General features: G+C 45.2%; 3 protein-coding genes, 1 long non-coding RNA gene and 1 other non-coding gene across 5 annotated transcripts; 2 read left to right on the forward strand and 3 right to left on the reverse strand.

Annotated features, from left to right (window-relative positions):
- Window positions 1-2,117: 2,117 nt before the first annotated feature.
- On the reverse strand, window positions 2,118-4,435 carry LOC117859596 (peptidyl-prolyl cis-trans isomerase CYP18-2). The gene is made up of 6 exons (XM_034742735.2): window positions 4,270-4,435; window positions 4,069-4,164; window positions 3,890-3,951; window positions 3,220-3,353; window positions 2,846-2,930; window positions 2,118-2,445 (listed from the first exon to the last, which is right to left on the reverse strand). Exons 1-6 carry the CDS (start codon window positions 4,339-4,341, stop codon window positions 2,400-2,402), a joined length of 495 nt encoding a protein of 164 aa, XP_034598626.1. The 5' UTR covers window positions 4,342-4,435; the 3' UTR covers window positions 2,118-2,399.
- Window positions 4,436-5,050: 615 nt separating this feature from the next.
- On the reverse strand, window positions 5,051-6,361 carry LOC117861469 (uncharacterized). The gene is made up of 2 exons (XR_004641786.2): window positions 6,152-6,361; window positions 5,051-5,261 (listed from the first exon to the last, which is right to left on the reverse strand). It is a non-coding gene; the product is annotated as an uncharacterized lncRNA (long non-coding RNA).
- A 4,231-nt stretch (window positions 6,362-10,592) lies between these two features.
- On the forward strand, window positions 10,593-10,666 carry TRNAV-CAC (transfer RNA valine (anticodon CAC)). Its single transcript has one exon. It is a non-coding gene; the product is annotated as a tRNA-Val (tRNA).
- A 184-nt stretch (window positions 10,667-10,850) lies between these two features.
- On the forward strand, window positions 10,851-12,696 carry LOC117860553 (uncharacterized). The gene is made up of 2 exons (XM_034743868.2): window positions 10,851-12,230; window positions 12,388-12,696. Exons 1-2 carry the CDS (start codon window positions 11,174-11,176, stop codon window positions 12,438-12,440), a joined length of 1,110 nt encoding a protein of 369 aa, XP_034599759.1. The 5' UTR covers window positions 10,851-11,173; the 3' UTR covers window positions 12,441-12,696.
- A 150-nt stretch (window positions 12,697-12,846) lies between these two features.
- On the reverse strand, window positions 12,847-15,955 carry LOC117860552 (signal peptide peptidase-like 1). Its single transcript, XM_034743867.2, has 4 exons — window positions 15,692-15,955; window positions 14,319-15,177; window positions 13,352-13,552; window positions 12,847-13,170 (listed from the first exon to the last, which is right to left on the reverse strand). Exons 2-4 carry the CDS (start codon window positions 15,111-15,113, stop codon window positions 13,054-13,056), a joined length of 1,113 nt encoding a protein of 370 aa, XP_034599758.1. The 5' UTR covers window positions 15,114-15,177; window positions 15,692-15,955; the 3' UTR covers window positions 12,847-13,053.
- Window positions 15,956-16,623: the final 668 nt, after the last annotated feature.

Below are 16,623 nucleotides of genomic sequence, written 5' to 3' on the forward strand. Positions count from 1 at the left end.
CTTCATCGGCGCCCAGATACTATTGGCCCAGATATACTTACGCTGTTGTCTACCTTTTAACAATCGATCGATGTGGAGCAGTGCCTCTCTTAACAATCGATCCATGATACATGCAGGTTTTTTTAACTTAGAGATGGCCTGACGAGGATGGGAGGTTTTTTTACTCCGCTTGATGAGGAAACAAACTAGAATATCCATGCTCAACAGGACATTGTTAATGTGACATGCTGCAAATAATTATAAATTCTGGTTGTTTCTGAGGATGGGGTAAATTTAATTTTTCACTAGAAATACATGCGCGGCTTTGACGCGCCCTCGTCGGAGTGAACTAGTTCTTAATTTATTATGTATGAACTGGTTCTTAATTTATTATGTATCTACCTGTATTGTCTTTGAGGATTTTCTGAATTTGAGCCCCACGGTGATCTCTCAATCTTGGAGAAAAATTTGGACTACTTCAACATCACAAGCAACTAAGTAAGCAATTGTTCATTAAACACGTAAGTTTGGTGAGGATGGTATACGTGGAAAGATCTTGAAATGGCTTTCGTGTATAAAGAAATCTCAAAGAAAGTTGTAGTGCCCAAAAATCAATTGCTTTGTAAAGATCCAAGAAATATCTTAGTTACAAATGAATCAAAGAATTAAAATGACTCCCTGAAAATGATACATGCAAGCATGTTGTTATACAGGTGGTGGAGACACGGATAAATGAGATGATGCAAGTATGGATGCTGAAAAAAAAAACATTTGATGGCGATGTAAATGAAACTACTCAAACACTACTCGATCTTCTATGGTATAAGTAACCGCTCAATCCTTCCGAGGGATGAGCTGCGTATACATAATACCCTACTTATAATTTCATCCTCGTTTCATGTAAAAAGGTTAACCCGAAGGTATTATAGCTCGAGGACATATGCTTATAAGTTGTCTCCACCCTTGCTCAACTAGTAAAATTGTACTAAATATGCGCGCATGTGCTCATGGGCTATATCCAAATTGGGCTAGGTACGACATACACCTCCCCCCTCAAAGGACCCGATGTCCCCGTCGGTCCAACTCACCCACACTTGGGTAAATATCCAGAAATGTTCCATCCTAGCGCACGACCTTACGTCTAGTGCCGACGCCATATGCAAGCTGTGTGTCGCATCCAGACCCACACGCATCATGCGCCATATGCCTGCACACTGACTTAGTGACTCGTGCAAAGCCGCATCGCCTAGCCTTTCCGAGGGACGAGCCCGCATACATATAACACCTTACTTTCACTTTCATCATTATTTCGTGTAAAATGATTAATTCGAAGGTGCTATGGTTGAAGGACAAATACTTATAATTTAGCTCCATCCTTGCTCAATTAGCAATGTACCTGCTCAAATATAGGCTATATTCGAATTGGCCCGGGTATGGCACTAGCTAGCTCGGCTCGACTGAATGTCAACCTGGTCTTAGGGTGGAGAGTGCGTGAAAGCTCGTTCTTTCCCAAAATCGGAGGAGAGTGAAATGCAAGCACGCACCCGCATTCTTCTTCCGGTGCTAAGAAGGCTTCTCATTTCTACAATCTTACGAGCTTTGAGTACAAACTCTTTCCACGAGAGTGACAGCGCACTGTTCTGAATGGAAAAAAAAATCTTATCAGTTCAAAATTGTTCATGATAAAATCAAGAAGAAGAATCTCAGGATCTAATACCTCCTGGACACTAATCGGCAGGGTATCTCAAACAAGTGTTGACCCTATAGATTGCTTTGCTATCCCATTTAGGCAAGGTGCGAGCAACTCGATCAGCAACGTATAGGAACCCTAGCTAATTCTGATTAGGTCACAATGCGAAGGGGGTATGACCGTATTACGAGTTATTTATATAGACAAAAAGATCCCACAAAGCATGGCCATGGTAAGCAATATGAAAGTCAAAGGTAAGAGACAAACAGCACATGGCACACACAAATAGCAAGGCTACAACATATACATTGGGAAGTCAGAGCTCGGCTCTCTCACCTGCTGGAGCCTTCTTCCATCCCAGGTCAAGCTTCGGGGAAAAGAAAGGAAAACAAGGCTACAACAGGCTTTCTAAAAGTGGAAGAAGGCTGCACTGCTTCTGAGGTCCAAATGAAACTGCATGTTCAACGCAATATTATTTTCTACTAGAGGAGGATATGTTTGGTTGGATGCACCACTTGATGATCTGATTAACTCATCAGGTATGTTTTCAAGTCAGACAGATCGAGAGATAAGATTCACCACTTGATGAATTTTATATAACAGTAGTACAACCCATAACCAGGCTGTTTCTCAATCTTTTTCCCCGAATGGCACCACTTTCAGGATCATTAAACCTAAACTGGCACAAGCACAGTTCACAGAGCCAAACTCCGCACGTCAAGCTTCAATCTCAATCTTTGACGATGGCTCGAAGGATTTTCACTTCATGGATGGGCCTGAAACCAACAAAGATAAGAAAGCTCAGTGAGGATAAACAGAGATCAAAACAGGTGGAGACAGTAGTTTCACTACTAGATTGAAATGGAGAAATTGGAGTTCCTGACAAGTGAATCAATGGGAATATGGTTTGCCTACTATATATACATGCTGTATATTCATCAAGTACCAGATAATACAATCTTGTGTAACCTCCTAATCAATGGTTATATAAGCTAAAACAAAATCATTTCTCCTTCTTTAGTCATGAAGCAACTGTGTGATGTGCCCTTTCCATTCTATGGACACAAAATAAACACATGTATATAACCTCCTCAAGCGCACTACACAATATAATGCCAATGCGGCAATGCAGCACAATAAAATACTTTTTGATGGGAATTCAGATGCAAGCGTTACCTGTCATTTTTGTCAGTCTGCACACTTCCAAGGCGCTTAACAATTTCCATGCCTCTGCATACCCTCCCAAAAATTGTATGCTTTCCTGGAACATTACAACATCATGTTAGCTGTATGAAACTGCAAGCAAGCAGTGAGATTAAGAAAAGTTCGACACGAGTGCTATATATCTATCACGCTTAATTCAGATGTGAGCACATTTTGACAAATCACATTCCAAGATGCAAAACCTCATAAAGCTGAATACTGAAATACCAGATTGCTATGCTATAAAGCTCACAAGTGAAAATGGCCAACACAGTTCAAAGAAAGTAGATAAGCAAAACGCATAGATGCAAATGGCAGCACCAAAGATCCAAAGTGCCTAGCCTTACCATCAAGTGACTGACAAGGCGCAAGAGTTATGAAGAACTGGCTTCCATTTGTATTTGGACCAGCGTTCGCCATGGACAGAATTCCAGCCCCGGTGTGCTTCAACTCCGACTTTATCTCATCCTCAAACTTTGCTCTACGACGAAAGAAAGCAACAGCAGCAAGCGCACCAATCTTAGACAGGACCACAAGTTGACAACTAAAGAGCAAGAATGGCACAGACAAATTCATCTTACAGACAGCCCTAGAGAAGAAATATCTTACAGGCTGCCTAGCAAATTAGTTTTTCTCGAGGCTAGCAACCAAAAATCAGTGTAACAACGCCACTATAATGTTATGCAATGGAGTAGCTAACCTTTCCCAACATAATGTATGGTAATGTTCTGCCAAATACAGGTTATACATGCATTGCTGCTGTAAGGTAGCATTTGTTCGACCAAAGTGACAATGTAATTGTCAATTTTAGGATAACACATACAGCTAGAAGGCGAAAATCATGTACCATAGCCACTGAAACATTGTAGAAAAAGAGTGTCCAATCTTTACAACTCCATGCTTCATTGTACTCCACCAAATATTTGGGTATACATGTATTGCTAGCATTCACTGGACTAAAGAGACAATGTAATCGTTGACTGAAAATAAAGTAGGGGCAGTGTCCAGATTGCTCACCCATAGATGGACTCGCCACCCCTGCCGGTTCCAGTAGGATCCCCACCTTGCACGATGAAATCCTAAACAGGCACAAGAACAGCATCCGGTCATTAAGCAACCGCATCGGGTTCGGATCAGACTACTTGAGCAAGAGGATCTCCAGAGCAAGAGAAAGAAGGGGGAAGCAAAGGAGAGACCTTGATGATGCGGTGGAAGATGACGTCGTTGTAGTATCCGCGGCGCGCGAGCTCGACGAAGTTCCGGCAGGTCTTGGGCGCGTGCTTGTAGTACATCTGGGGATCGAGTAGGACACCCAGACCCAGCAAACAAAGAAGCATCAGCATCAGCATCAATCGGGGAGTAGAAGAGAGCCCCTGAGGTGGGAGGTGGGATGGTACCTCGACGGTGATGGCGCCCATGGAGGTCTCTAGGGTGACCTCCGGCGTCCCGCCCTCAGTGCTGCCCCACATCCTGGGCACGGCGAGGTGGGAGGCGGCGGCGTCGCGGGGAGAAGGAGAGGGAGAGGAGGGGAGAAGCGAGGAGGGCCGTGCGAGAAGGGAGAAGAGAGTACAGGGGGCTTTGGAGATATTTCGTGCACATTACAGGAACAACCCTCAAGTTACATTGTATTAGGGGGTGTTTGGGAGGAGGGGCTAAACTTTAGCCCTGTCACATCGGATGTTCGGATACTAATTAGAAAGATTAAATATAAGCTAATTACAAAACTAATTGCAGAACTCCTAGGCTAAATCGCGATTCGCGACGAATCTATTAAGCTTAATTAATCCATCATTAGTGAATGGTTACTGTAGCACCACATTGTCAAATCATGAACTAATTAGACTTAATAGATTCGTCTCACGATTTAGCCTAGGGGTTGTGTAATTAGTTTTGTAATTAGTCTAGGTTTAATACTCCTAATTAGTGTCCAAGCATTTAATATGACGGGGACTAAAATTTAGCCTCCTCCTTCCAAACACCCCCTTAGTATAATCTATCTGCCACCTGCCGTTTCCCAACCCTGAAGGCGAAATGGAGATCCTGTTCTTGTACGATGGTATGCTGGAATCGAGAGGATTTGCATGCCGATACATCGACCAAGATCCGGAGGACTGCATGGCAGCAGCTAGGAGCAACACATGGACATAATGCATGCAGCAGGCACTGAGGCACATGATATCACTGAAACGTTCACGATAGCACCTGGATCTGGATACGTTGTTGTGCAATGACAAAACAAGGGGAAGCTGATCCTAGCTAGTCGGCACATGAAAGTGCACTAGTACTAGTACTTTATTTAACTACCATCCGGCTTCGAATTAGTATCAGCTTGTTGAGCTTGATGAACACTCCTGTCCGGTTTGGAGAAGAGCTCCATGGCCTTCCTTATCTGCAAATAATTTGCAATTAAGGTCATGATAATCGAGTAAGCTAGCAAATCGATGCATATATCACCTGCTGTGAGCCTGCTAGCGTACAAACATCTAAAATTGGCAAGGCAAGAGCGTGCACTCACAGAAACTGAAGCATTCTGTTGTCCCTTTTTTTCAGGTAAAAAAGCTGAAACTATATACTATGTTGATGATTAATTAAAAACAGCCAACAAGTTAAAGGAGTGCTACAAAACACAGGTGCAGACCTCATTCTTGCTTGGTCATTATTAGATGGTTAGCGTTCATTCATACATACTCAGATTCAGGTTTCGCACCGATTTGGATTCGGACAGGGTATCTTTTCAATTGTCTATATTTTTATACAAGAGGGCGACTCAACCCAAACAGCATGAAGAATGCAGCAGTGAAGCAAAGAATGGTTGAAGAAGCTAGCACTGAACCCCGGAAAGCCATCCTCCTCTGCAGTATGCATGCAGTACCAGCTATAGCTCGTTCTATGCGGGAGACATTCAGGAAGTGTAGTTACTGAAGTTTGGTGCAATTATCATCCATCAGGTCAACAAATAAGCCCGGCCCAGATTTGGCATCCAATCCAGTGCAAATAGATCAATCAAACGTGCAGACTACTGAACTAGTATTGATTACTGCACGATGGTGATCCAATCCAGTGGAAATAAAGCAAAGAGTTTGTCTTGACAAGGTAATCTAGCAGGTTGCTAATTCGCATTAGAGCAACAAGGCATACATAAAGACAGCAGTGATTCCCCGAAGAATAAGGCATACATACAGATATCATTATTTGCACACGCACACACACAAATGTCAGGTCAGGATGGAAGTTGTACTGCTATGCTACTGCTAGTAATATAAATAAAAACGCACGTACGGGGTTGGGGTAGTTGGGGCCGTAGTCGGCGGTGAGGAGCAAGAAGGCGGCGGTGGCGGCGCCGATCATCGCCGTCCGGCGAACTATCCTGTCGGATCTCGAGACCACCGGCGGCATCGCTGCAAATCAATATTCTGGGTTGCTGGAGTGTGGGCGGTCGGTGGGTCTCTGGGTGGAAGAAACCCGCGGAAGCGAGGAGAAGACACTAGAAGCCACGTCGTGTTGGGCTGGGCTATGCTAGTAGCCAGAAGAGCAGTTGTGTAATAGAACCATGGGTTGTGGTGAAAGCTGAGCAGTGAGTGTAAGCGCAGAGAATACAGGTTCGGAACTGATCAGTGCAGCATGTCTGCATACATCTCCTGTAAACGATTCCATTGCAAATTATTTTAAGGCTGTATGGATTGACTGTCTTTCCAGCTGTGTCATGATGTAGCTATTAAAAAATGAAAACATTTGGTCAAGTGCTTCGTATGTCCTGGCCACGCTGTGCTATATTGTGACAGAAATTGAATAGAAATTAGCAGGGAAAGGGGTTCACCTATGTACTGAGAAAACATTAGGTACAGCGGCCATTGACGAGTTACAGCAGGGAATTTGTTAGCTTATCTGAGTTGAAGCTGATATAGCATTTTGCCTCTGAACAAAATAACTACGGGCTTTGCTTACAAATGTTCATCCGGACTCCCCCTCGAGTACTGATGAAAACTTCATCCCGTACGGCCCAAGCAGAAAGACGACAAATTTTTAGTATAATCTTTTTTTATTTTTTCAAGTACAACTTTTACAAACAAAATTATTAAGAAAACTTCTTAACATGATTTTGCTAGCACAACTTTTGCATGACTATTTTTTTAAAAAAAATATACACGTAAATTTTCGCTGTTCAACGTCTATGGAAATGCACACTAACTTAGTTAATAAAACTGTTGTGCATAGCTCTTTTCGGATAAACTTCTCAAACATATAAATTTGATTATCAAATAAAGAAGCAAATTTTGTAGGTTAAATATGAAAAAAAGAGAAAAGAAAAGGGAAAGAAAAGGCATTCGCATTCAGACCCATGATGATGATTCTAGCCCGCTCGCGTGGGCCCTCTAGCCCCCTGTCCTCACAACCACCCCTCGCCAGCGGCCACCCCCACTCCAGCGACCACCAAACCCCGCGCCGCCGCTCGTAGCTCTCCCACCTCCGCTCTCTCTCCTGATGCTGTGCCGTTTTACCCTGCTGCTACCTCCAGGGGCGTGGGAAGCATGTGCGCTGGATGGATGTGTCCGACTCCGACGCGGAGTCCCTCTACGTCATAACTTTGGGATAGAAAATTTCCGCCGCAACATGAACACTATGTTTCATGCAAAATTCACTATTCACTGTGAAAAAGGCAAGAAATAATAGTGGGAACATAAAACTTACAAAACTAGAGGGCATTGCCTCTATTTATAAGCTCAAGATCCTTATACAACTTATGACAACTTTTTTTTTCGAAAACGCAGGAGAGCTGCGCTTCATTGCATTAGAGAGAGAGAAAGAGAAAATGGTCCCATAGCTGCAAAAATTCCCGGATTCCAATCCATGAAAGACCTCCACGTATTACACAGACCCATCCATCGTTGGCCAATGCTTCAGCCACTGTTTGCCTTTTACGGATTCTAGAAGGCACACTTGCAAAAACCATAGGTGCGAGGTTCTCCACTGAACAACCATGCAACCAATTATCTATCCAAAAGACTTCTTGTTCTTGGTAGCAAAATTCAGACTCGTAAGTCTTGTTAGTTTATGAATTTCTCTTGTGATGTCCGTCATCATTTTGTATTTTTACTTATATTTTGTCTTATCTTTCAGATTGATGATGAATATTCTCGTAGTGAACTTGAAGATATTCTGTCACAATGAAATTGTGAGTTTCCCAGTGACATACATAAAATCAACATATATGATGAATCTTTTGAAGAACTAAAGAAGTATGCCAAAAATGGCATAGCTTATTTTGTCCTATAATTATTGACACATGCAAAAGGTAGAGGTGGTGGATTTAATCGTAAAATGAACAAAGGCGGCGGAAGTTGGGTCGAAGCCAACAAAATTTATGGCAACAAGTGTACAATAAAGATATTTAAGTATAATGGAAATACTACTTATCATGATGGAATACAGTATAAGGCTCTTAAGCCTAAATAATACTTTTACATTTTTTGGTTAACTAAAGTTTATCCTAACTGATACTTTTACGATTTTTTAGGTTTAACTAAAGTTTAGCCCACCGATTAACCCTTTTGTTTGGTTGAGTTAGTGCTAAACTTTAGCCTTTCAATGCAAATATAGTCATAAGCCCAAAGGCTTTTGGTAGGTCATATCTCTCAGCTGACTGTCTGGTCTTTATTAATTACACTATGTTATGCATGTATATGCTAATAATTATCTTACACACTGTTAAGAAATCGGCTAGGAGGGAAGGGAGCACCTCTATTTATAGGTGTTCATGATCATTGTGGTATTTTCACGTAGCAATTGCCACACTCTTCAATACAAAATATCCTAACTCTAGAACCCTCCTCATCCTTATCTAGTTTCTTATATTTCTAGCATGCTAAAATATCTAGTTCTAGAGTATTCACCATTTCACCATGAAACATGACAGTTATAGCTCACGCATTCTCTCCAATTTTCTAGAACCTTCTTACCTTTCCATGATCTTATCCTTATACATGGGAAAGTTAGTCTCTTGAGATCCCACAATCTTCTAGAATGTTCCAAGTATGCATGAGGGACACCTCCAAAATACTTAAGAGATAAAAAATACATATTTCCAATATTATTACACCAATTCCCCAATTATATAATTTTGTATATTACTCCAATATCCCAAGTCTCACATATTGATGGATCCTTTCTTAGTTGCCTATTTGTTGCACTTTGCAAAAGCAAAACCTTTAAATGCAGACGGTAACATTGCAATTTAAATGAATGAATCAGAATTGGTGACCAAAGAAATTGAAACACTACATTATTACTTCAAACAAATTGATTTGCACCCAAAACATTTGTGAGGAAATTAGTTGCATACCATTGAAATTTGGAGCAAAACAAGATTCCGGTAGGATGCTGTAGCGGAGAGAAAAAGAAAAGGAAGCTTACAAGCAGCTTGAGGCCGTGGGCACCGATCTAGCGAGGAGGCGTGCTGCAGCAGCTGGCGATGAGCGAATGATGCCTCCCCATCTTTTGCAACTTGCAATTTGGAACCTGAACGACGAAGTTTTTGCGTTTTGAGCAACCACAATTTCTCGAGTATCGTTTTCCCAACCGAGACTAACTAATCAGGACTAAAGATCTCCATCTTAGAGTTGGATCTTTCACCGGGACCAAAAACCTCCTTTAGTCCCGGTTGGCAGACTACAAAATTTGGCCCCAAGACTATCTTTAGTCCCGGTTCAAAAACAACCGAGATTTTTGTTGGGGATGGAAGGTGATTTTTCTACCAGTGCAACTCTTGCTCGTCATGCACGCGGCACACTTGGCTTGTTAGCAGACGACCACTGGTCCGTCCGTGTGGGCTTTTTCTGATACAATGCTTTGAACTACCCGTTTGTTTATTGCGTTGTCCTGCCTGGAAAGAAAGTATGCAAGCGCAGCAAGCGTGGGCTGCTGGGCCAGATGGTGGTGCACGCATCGGAGTTCAGGAAGTGTACAAGTGGTGGAAATTAAGTTCTAATTTCTGAAATTTTATTTTTTCCCTGATGACTGTGCACTCGGCAAGCCTAACTTGGCTTCGCCCCTGATTGTAGCACTAACGAGATGGGGAAGACCAGCGGATAGAAAGTACTTGACTTTTTCGCACATTAGAATTGTGAATCACCAGCGTAAAATACTAGAGTGCGGATCGGGATCCTGATAATCTTGGGTGTACTTGTACATGATTGCTATTATCTTTCAAGCAAGCAAGGAACAAGCACGCTCCAAATCTTCACTTCACCATCCAATGCGCCGCTGCAGACAAGCGCCACCGAACGAACCGCGGTCACAGGCGCGCCGTGGCCTTCCAGGACAGCCAGGCAAGTGTACCCCGTGTTCTCCGTTCTCCTCCTCCACACCCTCACCGTCCTGTCCGCCGAGCCGCTACACACCACGTCCCCGGCCGCCGCCAGGCACAGGATCGCCTTCTTGTGCCCTCCGAGCGTGTCGGTGGCCTCCATGCGCCCGTCGCCGGCGCGCTCCCAAACCACGACCGACCGGTCGGACGCGCTGGAGTAGAGCACCTTCCCGTCGACCCCCAGAGCGAGCGCGTTCACCGCCGCCTGTGCCGCTCCATCGTCTGCACGAGCACGTGCTTGCTCCTCCGCTCCGGGTGGCGCCTCCACGCCTTGATCCAGTGAGCCCCGTGCTCAAGTCGCACTTTATTAAACGAAACATCATACAAGTAAGCTATTTTTCATCCAAGAAGCAGCTCGTCTGGGTGGTGTAGTTGGTTATCACGTTAGTCTCACACACTAAAGGTCCCCAGTTCGAACCTGGGCTCAGACAATCTTATTTTTTTTGCTCTTTTGTTTAATCATTCAGACATAGTTGCCATTTGCTTTTTTGTGTTCCTTTTTCTTTAGATTAGAAATGGGATGAGATTTGCAACATGGTATTTTTTTTTGAAAAGCGTTTGCAACATGGTATTTAGCATTCTATATGCACTTACTTTCTTGCTGAGCCTCCAAGGCCATGAGCAAGCTGAGATCTTTATTCAGCTACTAGCTGATGCAAAAGCATTTGCAATTCGCATGTAGGGAACAGTGGTGCATGGCAGCAGGTGGCTGTGTTTGATTTCACATGGCAGCTACTACTTTCTTCCTTGTAACCACCTGCGCATCATCCTACCACGATCGCGACCACAGAGGATGATCACCTGTGCTTAGTCAACCTGGATTCTTGCTCACAGTCACAGATCATCAGCTAGCTCCGTGCAGTGTCACCGTTGCACTTGGCTTCTCTGCAACTCTGACTGACCCAGCAGAACAGAGCAAGCCAAAACCGAATCCAACCATGGAGCCGCCGCCGCTACGCGCCCCGCCAGACGAGCTGGTGGAGGAGATCCTCCTCCGCTCCCCGCCGGACGACCCCGCGAGCCTCGTCCGCGCCGCGCTCGTCTGCAAGCGCTGGTGCCGCCTCGTCTCGGCCCACCCCTTCCGCCTCCGCTTCCGCGGCCTCCACCGCCGCCCGGCCCCGATGCTGGGCTTCCTCTGCAACGACGTCTTCCACGCCGGCGGCGACGAGGCCTGCTCCGCCCGCTTCGTCCGCACCGCGGCCTCGTGCCCGCCACTCGCGTCCCGCCGCGGCTGGCACGCGCTCGACGCCCGCGCCGGTCGCGTCCTCCTCCACCGGGCCGCCGCGGCGCAGGCGATCTGCCTCGCCGTCTGGGACCCCCTCGCCGCCGGCGACAGCCGCCACCTGGACCTGCCCGCCCCCGCGCTGCCGCGGCGCCCGCGCAGCTGGAACGCCGCGCTGCTCTGCGACGACGACCCGGACGGCGGGCCGTTCCGCATCGTCCTCGTGGGCACCGACTCCCAGGGGACCTTCGCCTGCGTCTACTCGTCGCCCGAGCCCGCCGCGTGGAGCGAGCCAGCCTACGCGCCTCAGCACCCCAAGGACCACGTCGACGCGGTGCGCGGCGCCCTCGTCGGCGACACGATCTACTTCGTCTGCCAGAGGAGGACGAGGGTGCTCAGGTACGACCTCGCCACGCGCGCCATGTCCGTGGTGCACCTGCCGCCGGCGTCCCACAACCAGCGCATCGTGCTCACCACGGCGGAGGGCGGCGGCCTGGGGTTCGCGAGGATGGACGGCTACTGGCTCGGCCTCTGGTCCATGGACGTCGGCGGCGGTGGCGGTGCCGTGGAGTGGACGCAGGACAGGGTGATTGACCTCCGGACGCTGCTCCCCGTCATCGATCTGCTCGGGTTTGCGCATGGCCTTGGCATCGTCTTGGTGGGGACGGTGGATGGCTTCTTCTCCGTTGATCAAAAGTCTGGCAGCATCAACAAGGTAGGAGACGGCCCTGGCTTCTACAATGTCGTTCCCTTTGTGAGCTTCTACACTCCAGGTACGACGAGGCAGATTGCCAACAATATGATATCCAATTCATTTTAGTAGGCTGTCTGTCTTGTTGGTCCTTGTGGCTACAAATGTTCAGGGATAGCAAGTCGATCCATGTTTCAACCAGCTGATGCTGTCTTGGTATTGTTTTTGTGTTTCTGCAGCACTGGGAACGGCATCTACGACAGATGAGGAGGGATCAAGTTCGAATGCATGAAAAGTGCATGCTCTCTCCAAAATCCAACAAGGAAGGAAGCGATCGTAGTGTTTCTGCTGTCCCTCGTGCTTCTGATGCTTGTGAGGATTGAGGGGTTGTTAGTTACTAGAGGATTACTGCTGTCTAATGATGCCATTACTGGCCGGGAATACTTCCCTAGATACTGTTTTCTGCTCCGTCCTGAATCACAGATGCTGGATTGTATCATGTACTGCATCTTTCAATCAGCAAGTGTATCATGCACTGCATCTTTCAATGGCCTCGTCATTTTGCAAAGGCAAGTAACGGCCTGCACTTGCTGAGTCATGCTCCACATTTGTTCAGTGGAGGCAGCAAATGATCACTGATGGCAACAACCACGGCACTGCCTCGCCATTCAAGCAGCTGCGCATGATTGAATCCACGGTGAAAGCTGAAACACATTGAACCTTTCTATTACAAGCAGTCAAAGTGATACATCTGTGTTTTCCTCTTGCGAGGACAGCAGGGTAAAAGCTTACATTACTACACCATTCTAAGCTTATAAATACTCTCCTTCAGCATGAGGAGCTGAAGTAATGTTAAATTAGATTACATCATCGTGGGCTCCGATTTTTTATGGCCCCCTTGGATCTCATACCTCCAACAAACGAGCTTTCTCGTTTAGAATCGGCCCGGACCCTTCCCACAGCTCCCACAGCTCGTTCCGTAACCATGACAAGTACATGACAGGCCCCAGCGTCGATGGCACCTGCAAGCCACAAACTCTGTCAGAAACAAGATCATCCGTGCTACAAAGCGTGTCACTGTATCTTGAAAGGCCACAGCTCAATGCTAAGTGATGCATGTGAGCAAGTCACAGAAGCACAATTCAGAAGAACAAAAATGGCATTGATTTCTGAAACTTGACTGTATAACCAATAAACATTTACCAGGTAGAGTAAGGCAGGCTGGGGAGACTGAGACAAGATCCCAGCAGCTAATGCAGCTACCAGGCCTACACCATACCCTGTTAGGGCATACCACACATAGTTTCGCCGCTTTGAAGAAGACACATCTGATGGAACGTTCACATCTTTGTGCTTCCGGTTGTCGAAGAAGAGTACAAGGGCTAGAAGCATCCCTGGAATGGCCTACCAATGTCGCAGCAAACAAGTGCACAACTGATTAAATCTAGATCATCAAACAGAAAACAAGAGCTTAGATAGGGGAGTAAGATTAGTAACCATGTTGCTTTTATCTGAAAAAATCCATCAAGGAGAATGCACATAATCAACAAAACAGTTGCAGGCATACTGTCTCACTGACTAAACAGTCATGAAACTACATGAATGTAGCTATAAGCGTAATTCCAAATTTTTAGGCTCCAAAACTAGATCAGACATGTTTTAGCTAACTATAACATGACACCTGTTACTTGGCCTGCTTGTACTAATTATAACATGACACATGTTACTTGGCCTGCTTCTATCTCTGAAGTCTGAACTGAGAAGTTTAGAGCAGAACAAGCAAATATGAGGTTGAAAATGCTTTGCCTAATTAGCTATAGAATTTGTACAGCAGTAGACTACATTATTGTACATCAAAACTCAATCAAGCTGATTTAGGAGTGTAAACACTGACAAGTTGTCGCCATCTCTTCTTTACATGTGATTTTCATCAAGCATAAACAGTTTTTACTAGTTAACAATCAGCTTGTGATTTGGCGATTAACTTAATCTGAACGTAACATACACAATTACACATAAGCAACACAGATAGTGTGTGGCTCAGCATAAGTTTTGATGTACTAATAGCATAATCACCAAGACTACTAATCCTATAATGGGCTTCAGGATGAAAGTTGAAATCACAGCACCAAGTCTTTGAAACTGGAAAACCGCGATATAAATAACTTACCATGTCTCCAAGGCCAAGCATCATGTAATCACCAGGACTGCTTCCTGGAACAATCCCACCCAACAAATTCCTCGGGAAAACTAGCTTGACTGGAAGCTCCAGCTTCTTTGTAATTAACTGCAACCCAGGCAGACTAAGCTTGTTTGCTACTGTATGAACAGGATTAGATGCCTTCTGAGTGGCAACTGAGACCATAACATTTGCTCCAAAAAACCTCTCTGAGAAGAACACCCAAAAAATATCATACACAAACAAGCAGGCCAGGAGCAACGCACAAATCTTTATGTTGGGAAGCCTCACATGGCTGACAAATGCTATACATATGGAAATCCCCAGGACATTATTTAACAACCAATGCCCTGAAACCAGCCAGGCTAACACTGTGGTTATGCTGAGCATCAGCAAACCTTGCAACCGGGTAAACGACTTTGAACAACACCTGGACACGAACGGATCCATCAGATTGAATTGCGTCTTGAGGTAGGTGACGTACGGAGACAGGCAAAAGAACAGTGCCATCGCTGAGGCCACAGTGGTAAAAGCGGTCACGAGATGCGAGACAGATGAGAACAGGTAGAACATCAGCAGCAGACTGCATGAGCTTGCAAGGGGAATCATTAGTGCCTGCGACCGATCCAATGTAATGGAAGCCTCTGAAAAATCCAAGTTCCTCTCCATCTCCTTGCCATAGTCCAGAGCACGCGACGCCGATGCATACGCCACAGAAATGGCTGTGGCAATGAGAGCAAGTGATGCAGGCTCAAGCAAGTAGGCCAGCTTCCACAAGGATTCCATCCTATGGAAAATCAATCGAAATCCACCCTTGTTCTATGCTCTGACTAACCCAAGTATCTTCCACCTACCAAGTCAAAACAATAAACAACAGCAAGAATCAGGATAGCTAAAATATATAAAGCTTGATTCGTTCTTCTTTGTTAATCGCCGTGTAAATTCGCTAAGGGAAACACTCCGGCAGATGAAAGTCGACTAGAAAGATTGAAGTTTTTGCAGCAACGATGACAACTATATTGGAAATTCAGCTCTATGTGGGACAAAAATTGAGCATGGGTAATGGGGTTTCAGTCGATTTCTTTGGCAAAAATAAGCTGGAATGAGTGCCCAGTCGATTTCTTTGGCAAAAATAAGCTGGAATGAGTGCCCCCGCGGCCACGCACCTTGGATAGTCCAGTGGGGGAAGAACCTGGTGGAACCACGAACAAATCCGCACTTAACACGGCGGGGAAAAAATGAAAGATTTGGATTCGATTGCTGACCCTCCCAGAGGGAAAGGATAAGGGAAGATCCACAGAACAAAGCAAACTATTGGAACAAGGGAATCCATCCTTCCTAGCAAGCTGATTGGGGTTCCTTACCGAGGGAAGAAGAAATCAATCCAAGTCCTCGGTGGATCTCCCCGGCGTTCCGCGTCACGGCAAGAGAAGGCGGAGCCGCGGAGGAGGAAGGTTAGGCCTGGTAAGACTTGCGCTGTTGGGTGGAAGTGGAAGTAGGCGTGCGAGCGAGATGCGGCGCGGTCAGGCGAGGAGGATCGGTCGGTCCGCCTGGGATTCGATTCACGAGAGCGATTCAGGGATGAGAAGAAATCCCCATAACCCTTTTTTTTTTCTTTTCCTCTCGATTGATTAGTGAGACCATAAACGTGCGCTATTTAGACTTTTTGATTCTTTTTCCTTGTCAATTTGCAACTTTCATCTAAACCAGTCGCTCCGGTACAATCGGGTTGCCTCCACATGCTCTAAGACTTTAGAGGAGGTGCTACTCCCGCTGAACTACAAGCTCTTTTGCCAACACCAACCATTTGACACGGTAATTACCGTTTTTTCATCCAAATGTACCTTATACACACACAATATGTGTTCATGAAGCAGCGTCAAAATTATATTGATCAAAACTTAAAACTCTTCAATAAACAATGATTCTTTCTAAAGCTCAAATTATAATTTTTACTGTAGTTTCTAAAAAAATATATGTTCCTATAAAAAATAATTTCTACCGTACCTGTTGGACTTCGTTGTCCTATCCTATGTTGGATACAAGTGGCGTCAATACGGATCCTACGCGACGAGAAATTTGGACTTTTAACATCAAATACATGGTTTCATACATTTTAACACGGTGAACACAAATTTGGGGTGTCAAAAATCAAGTTTCTTCGTGATCGTATTGTTCAAAGAACAGAGGCAAACGACTTAGGATCGTGAGATGAGATCATAAGATCACATGCTCTTCTGTAGAAAAGTTAAGAGAGTGAAAAAAAAGAACGTTTTTTCTCTGCAATTTGGACAAA

Source organism: Setaria viridis, chromosome 6, assembly GCF_005286985.2.
Source record: "Setaria viridis chromosome 6, Setaria_viridis_v4.0, whole genome shotgun sequence".
NCBI classification, from domain to species: Eukaryota; Viridiplantae; Streptophyta; class Magnoliopsida; order Poales; family Poaceae; genus Setaria; species Setaria viridis.